At 52.7% G+C, this 7268-nt stretch overlaps 1 protein-coding gene across 1 annotated transcript in view; it reads left to right on the forward strand.

The window, feature by feature from the left end:
* SOGA1 (suppressor of glucose, autophagy associated 1) overlaps positions 1-7268 on the forward strand; it is a 69092-nt gene that overhangs the window by 18441 nt on the left and 43383 nt on the right. Inside the window, exon 2 of the mRNA XM_010829245.1 lies at positions 3882-4106. Coding sequence (XP_010827547.1) covers positions 3882-4106 — 225 coding nt within the window. The remainder of the gene's footprint in view (positions 1-3881; positions 4107-7268) is intronic.

Raw genomic sequence — 7268 nt, forward strand, 5'->3', positions numbered from 1 at the left:
AATCAGGGGCCCCCAGGCTCCGAGGTGGGCACCTTTGGGCAGTGTGGCCGTTTTCTGTCTGCCGTGGGGGATGAGGTTTGGGTTTCCCCACTGATACGGGGTGGGGGGTGGTCTGTGACAACCTTACTGAGTAGCCACAGGGCTGGCAGAGTCCAGTGGAGTTTGGCCCCTCTCTCCCCACTTCGGTGCTTTTGGGGTGAGGGGCTCAACTGGGTCACTGAGAGGTCTTTGAAGGGAAGGCTGAGCCCCCCACTCCTCTGGCAATTCCCTACCAGCTCCCTCCATTGGATCAGATAGCCCCTGGATGCAGGAGTCCTGGGAGGTGGAGAGGCTCGGTGAGGTCTAAGAACCTTGGAGGAAAGCAGAGTTCTGCTCTTTGCCCGCTCCTCGTGTCCCAGAAGCCTCTTTCCCAGCCCCCACCTCAGACCCCGAAAGCTTAACCCGGCCTATGTCCCGCCTTCACCAGCTTCTGCTGCCCACATCCCAGCAGACCCAGCCATGCGGCCCACAAGCCAGCCTTTGTGGACTCAGCCTCTCCTGTGGACCGTGCCAGGAGGGGCTGACTGCATTCTGCCCAGCTGGGACAAACCCCCAAGGGCCCTGGGCCCCCCTTGGCTGCCACGGAGAGATGGAGCTGGCACAAATGCAACATCCTGCATTTTCAGAAATGGACCGTGGTGAAGGGTGGGCCCGGAGAGGCAGCTGCTCGTGTGAGAAAGATCATTCATTCATTCATTCATTCACTTCTTCAATAGATGCTTACTGAGACCCTGCTCTGTGCCAGGCCCTGGGCTGGGGGAGCTTGTGTGCTGAGACACAGGACTCTTGCCCATTTAGGGAAAAAGACTGTAAGGAAACACCCTGCCTTAGAGTCACTCAGGGCCCCCCATTTCCAGGGTTTCTGATTCAGTTGGTCTTGGTGAGGGTGTAAGAATTTCACAGTTCCCCGATGTAGCCCACACTGCTGGTCCAGGGACCACACTTTGAGAAGCACTTGATTCAGGACCAGGTGGAAGAATTTTGAGTGATTTGTATCCGCTATATTTTCTAAACTATTTCTATGGTCATCATTTACTTTCATCAGTAGAAAAATCAGTTATTTAAAAGGTTATTTTTTAAATGGTCCTGCAAAATTGACTTCAGTGCAGTGGGTGTGGTCCTGTGATGAGGGGTGTCACCTCTTATGAACTAAATGTCACACATCTTTTTTAAAAAATTTCACTTATCTTTAATATTTATTTATTTGCTGAATGGCCTTTTCATTGCAGCACGTGGGATCTTCGTCGAGTCATGTGGGATGTTTCGTCGTGGTGCATGGACTCTCTCGTTGTGGCACACGGGCTCCAGAGTGTGCAGGCTCAGTAGTTATGGCACATGGGCTTAGTTGCTCCTCAGAGATCCTAGTTCCCTGACCAGGGGTTGAACCCACATCCTCTGCATTGCAAGGAGGATTCTTAACCCACTGGACCACCAGGGAAATCCCTAAATGTCATACGTCTTTTAATGTAGCCGAGCATCATTAGTTGTGCATGCCCTGCACTTCCCTTTGGCTCCTCCTGAGCTTGGGATCCACTCAGACCCCCACATCCTCCTCATAAACATGTTCTATAAATGGTATGGTGAGGATTTGAACACAGGCCCATCTGGAGGCTGGTTTAGCTTGGATTTAGCCAACTGGCCCACACTTCCTGAGTGCCGTTTCCGTTATGCTTCCTTAATCTTGCCAGCTGAAGTGCGTGTGGACCCCTCACTTCCTCATTTCTTTAACTGATGTGATCATTGACTGGCCCACTTCCTCCTCCACAGATTAGTTATCTATTTTATATATAGCAGTTCAGTTTCTCTTTTTAGTGAACAGTCTTATTTAATGCGTTCAGTCATACGAAAGGTAGATCCTTTTATTTGTGATTCAGTTTTCACATCTGCTATTAGACCTAGTGATCATTGGTTTCTTCTCCCGGGTCTCCCCACTGCTACACTTTGTCTAGTGATTGCTGCAGGTTGGTGTGTCTCCTTATGGTTGTTTGCCTAACCAGACCTGCCACCATGCACTCAGAATGTTGGGCCCTATGCTGGGTGTGGGGGATTCAGCAGGGAGTGAGATAGACATGGAGAAGCTCCCTGCCCCTGCCCCTGGCACTCATAATGTCTCTGGGAGATAAACTATTAAATGAAGTATTACTGATGGGTTTATGTGGACAAAGGGGAAGTGAAGGACATCTGGGAACTGATGACAGAGGTGGTCAGGAGCTGCCTTGAGGAAGTGAGGTCACCCTCCTCAACCCAACCCCCTCCACTTAAAACCCAAGCTCAGATTCTTTTATTTTTTATTTTTTTGGTTCTGCTGGGTCTTCGTTGTTATGCACAGACTTTCCTCTCCAGTTGCAGTGCACGGGCTTCTCGTGGGCTTCTCCTGTTACAGCACAGGGTGTTCGGTAGTTGTGACCCATGGGCTTAGTTGCCCCACGACACATGGAATCTTCCCAGACCAGGGATCAAACCTCTGTCCTCTGCATTGGCAAGCAGGTTCTTAACCACTGGACCGCCAGGGAAGTCCCAGACTCAGATTTTTTATTCAGCCCTTCAAAGCCTTGGATGGCTGACCGTTGTCAGTCTCCCCAGCCTCACCTTACCCCTGTAGCTTCCCTGGCCACTTTGCTGTATCCTGATACACTGAGCTCTTTCCTGCCTCAGGGCCTTTGCACACACTCCCCCCACCCCTCTGTCTCATGGGTGTTCCTTCTGCCTCAGCTCAAATGTCCCTTTAGGGGTGGCCTCCCCAGCCATGTCCTCTAACATAGCACGTTCCCCCATCAGTCTATCATCTTACCCACGTGTTTTGTTTTTGGCTTTTTATCTTCATAACTCTTAACAGTATCTGAGGGGTTTTTTAATCTGTCCATTTACAGTGTGTCTAGCCAGTGAGACTTGGGTCTCCACACAGACGATACAGAAAGGGCCACGTTCGTCTTGGTTGCCATGTTCCTTCCCCACTCCCCTGCTTGCACAGGGCCTGATATGCAGTTGGTGCCCATAAATGTTTGTTGAATGAGCTCTTTTCTGCTTCCCCAGTGTATTAGTTTCCTCTTGCTGCTATAAGAAATTACCAGAACTTTAGTGGTTTGCAGCAATCTCGGATTATCATTTTACAATTCTGAAGATCAGAAGTCTAAAAACCAAGGTGTTGGCAGGACTCCATCCCTGTAAAGGCTCTGGCGAGAGTCCATCCCCTGTTCCTGCTTCTAGAGGCTGCCTGCCTCCGCTGGCCCTCGGCCCTTTCTCCACCTTCAGCGTACATCACCCCAGCCTCTGCCACATCACCTCCTCCTGCTCTGATCGCTTTGCCTCCCTCTTTTTCTTTCTTTTACTTTTTATGTAGTTATTTGGCTGCTCCCGATCTTAGTTGAGGCACGCGGGTTCTTCAGTCGTCATTGCAGCATGCAGGATCTTTTTTTTGGTTGTGGGACGCAAACTCTTAGTTGAGGCATGTGGGATCTAACTCCTTGACCAGGGATCAGACCTGGCCCCCCTGCATTGCGAGCGTGGAGTCTTAGCCACTGGACTACCAGGGAAGTCCCTTACCTCCCTCTTATATGGATGTTTATGATTACATTGGATCCACCCAGAAAATCCACGATAATCTCCCAATCTCAAGATCCTTATTTTAATTATATCTGTACAGTCCCTTTGCCATGTAAGGTGACATATTCAGATTCTGGGAATTAGGATGTGGGCACTTGAGGGGTTGCATTGTGCAGCCTACCACTCTCAGACCCTCCTCCCCCGAGGGGTGCCTAGGACAGTGTTGGGTATGGCTTGTGCTCAAGCACTCTGGCCACTGCCACAGGGCCCAGCGACCTGACCTGTCCTCCCCTCTGCAGGATGAGATCGAGGAGCTGCGGGCAGAGATGCTGGAGATGCGGGACGTCTATATGGAAGAGGATGTGTATCAGCTGCAGGAGCTGCGGCAGCAGCTGGACCAGGCCAGCAAGACCTGTCGCATCCTGCAGTACCGGTTGCGCAAAGCCGAGCGCCGCAGCCTCCGCGCTGCCCAGACCGGCCAGGTGGATGGCGAGCTCATCCGTGGCCTGGAGCAGGACGTCAAGGTGAGCCTGGGCCCCCTCCCCAGTCCTCAGAGGCGCCCCTGCTGGGTGGGGTGGTGGGGAGGCTCCTGAGCCTGAGTGGGCCCTGGTCAGTTCACTCCTTGTGTGTCCCTTGGGCAAGTCCCATCATCTCTTTGCATGTCAGCATCCTCGTCTGTAAATGGGGATCCCTGATGAACTGATAGGCCATCAATATGAATCCTCCCAGCAACAGCTGCCGTGTGAGTCGCAGCCACACACCTGATGCTGGGCTCCGTGTTGTCTCTGCGCAGTTCCGTGGAAGTTTTCTTTCTTGTGCTGAAGGAGAGTAGTGAAGGTCTGGAGTTGGATAAGGCTGGTTTATATCTTGGCCCCAATATGCCCTAATTTTATGGTTTTGAGCAAGTCACCTGTGTTTCAGTTTCCTCATCTGTAAAATGGGTGTAACAGCAGCCCATGCCTCACAGGGCTTTATGAGATGAGATGAGATCAGGTAGGTAAGAGGTCACTGTAAACACTGAAAAATGTTAGCTACTATTATTATTCCCATTTTTCTGGGTGAGGAAAGTGAGGCTCAGGGAAAGGAAATACCTCTCCAAGGTCACGGGACCCGCTGTGTAGCTGGCAGAGTGCAGACTCATCAGCCTCCCATGCTGGCTGCCTGACCTCACTGTCCTCGGCTTCAGGGAGCCGAAGGATGGCCTGCAGTCTGGCGGGGGGAGGAGTCTGCCTTACCTGTCTGTGTGAGCCCAGGTCTGGGGACTGAGAAATCTGGGGGACCTAGCCCAACACCCAGCTCTCAGCACTCAGCCCAGCGTCATCCAGGGATGTAGGAGCTGGGGGTGAGGGCATCTCGCACAGCCTGGGGGCCTATGGGGTCTTCCTGCAGGGGGACCTCTGAGCCAAGGCTTGAGGCACAAAAAAGAGTGTTGGAGGAAGAGGGCACCTGTAAGCGGGTGAAGAGTGAACACCAACCCCACCCTGGACTTTTCGTCTCCTGTTGTCTTGCATGTGCCAGCTGCATCAGGTCTGCTGATGACGAAACAGAGCTCAGAAAGGTTATATCTCCAAGTCCAAAGTGCACAGGGACCTCCCTGATGGCCCAGTGGCTAAGACTCTGCACTCCCAAAGCTGGGGGCCTGGGTTCAATCCCACATGCCACAACTGAACATCTGGCAGACTGCAACAAAGATCGAAGATCCCGCGTGCCGCAACTGAGACCGAGAGCTGCCAAACAACTAAATACAAATACTTTTTAAAAAATCAAGAAACGAAGTGCTCCTCACTATGTGAGAAGACAGCATCTGGGATAAATGGTTACAGAAATATTCAAATTCCCAGCACCGGATTGAGAGGGTGGCGGGTGAAGGAGAGCCCTAGAGGCTTAGAGGAATCTGGGTTTGGGTCCAGGTAGTTGGGGCTTTCAGGCAGAGGCCCAGAAAAGTCAGCCTTAGACGAGGAAGGCGTGGAGGAAGGCTGGAGCTGAGAGCGGACTGGCTGGGTGGCTGGTGCCTCCATGGGAGGAGCCGGGAGCAGCTGGTGTGTGTGCAGAGTGTGAGCGGGGAGGCCCCTGGAGTCTGGGCGGGGGGAGCAGGCCCCTTCTGTTGGGATTTGAACCAGCCAATCAGCAGTCGGCTTGCCCCTTCCCTCCCTCCTCTCCCTGAGCCTGCAGCTGGGGCGCTGAGCTCATCCATGCCGGCCTGGACTGGACAGCTCTGGCTGCCTCCCTCAGTCCCATGTGCTGGGGACGTTCTGGGGCGTTTCTCGGAGGTTCTCAGAATGCTGACTTCCCTGGTATCGCCTGGGAGGACTTGATGGACCTAAGTGTGGAAAGGACTGCTTGCTGTCTGGAAGGGACCCTCTGATTTCTCAGCCAGCAAGAGCAGACTGGCATGGGGCCACTTCTTGGGGTCTCAGTTTCCTCTTCTCTTAAATGGTGGGGTTAGAGCAGCTGAATTTTCAGGGCTTTAGCAGCTCCAGTGGTTGTAGCAAGCAGGTGGATTATTGGTGTGGGTGCTGTGAAAGAAACCTCAGGCCTTGGTCCTCCCTCTCCCCCTGCCCCCCCAGGCTCTCTCACTCTTTGCTGGTTCTCACAGTTGGCAGGACCCACAGAATCTCAGCTGGAATGTTGTCCATCATGAGGAGGGCAGAGGTGGGGACAGAAACCTGCTCTGCCACTCGCTTGCCCTGTGGCTTTGGGAGAGCTGCTTTGCAGCCTGAGCCTCAGTTTCCCCATGTGGAAAATGGGGGTGCAGCAAGTCTCTACCTGGAGAGACTTTTGTGAGGATAAGATGAAATAGTGTAAGTAAAGAGCATGCTGAGCACAGGGGCCCGCTCGGGATGCTCCCCCAGCAAATAAGTAAATGTTGGTTGGGGTGTTACTGTTATTGTTCAGGAGAAAAACTTAAAAGTAGGATGAGTGGCTGGGCCAGGGTGAGGAAGTGGGTGGAATCTCAGCCTCCCTAGATGGATAAGTATAGCCTGGAGGTTTGTTTACCATGCAGATTCCCAGGCCCCAGCCTCAGGGGCTGGGATCCTGTGGAAGGGTATCAGGTTCCAGGAATCAGGGATGAAAATTCCCACCTGAAGAGACCCTTGTAGGGGGCCCCAGAACACACCAGTAAAACATTTCTTAGAAGCCGTTGCTGGAGAAAAAGTTTTGGCTTTGGGTTTACTTCCTGGGTGACTCGAGCAGGTTACTTTCTCTTTTTGTGCCTCAGTTTTCTCATCTGTACAATGGGGATGACATTCCCACCCTCCCTGGGTTCTTGGGAGCATGTAGCCACACTGAGTCCAGATGCTGCCTGGACATGGGGTGTTCCTCAGTGAGGGCTCTCAGCTCCTGCCCTGAGGATTCAGTGTGACAGAGATGCCTTAAAGCCTTAGGCTTAGGAGCCAAGGGACTGATGAGCGAGCTGGCTGTGGCCTGGAGGCTGCCAGTTGCATTTGGCAGGAGCCGGGCCCCAGCGCTGTAAACAGTGACCTCATGGCTGAGAGCATTTGTTTGTGCTTTGGGGATTTGCCCTGGTTTCCGGAAGCTGCAGCTGCTTTGCCTCCTGTAGTATCTAAGTCGCCCCAACTTGGGGATAGTTGGGAGGGTCGTGAGGGGATCACATGAGACAGGCAGGTGGGGCCCTTTGAGCCCCTGATGCTGTGAGCACACGTTGTGCTTTTTTAAAAATATAT

This window comes from Bison bison, unplaced genomic scaffold, assembly GCF_000754665.1.
Source record: "Bison bison bison isolate TAMUID 2011002044 unplaced genomic scaffold, Bison_UMD1.0 scf7180017864500, whole genome shotgun sequence".
NCBI lineage: Eukaryota > Metazoa > Chordata > Mammalia > Artiodactyla > Bovidae > Bison > Bison bison.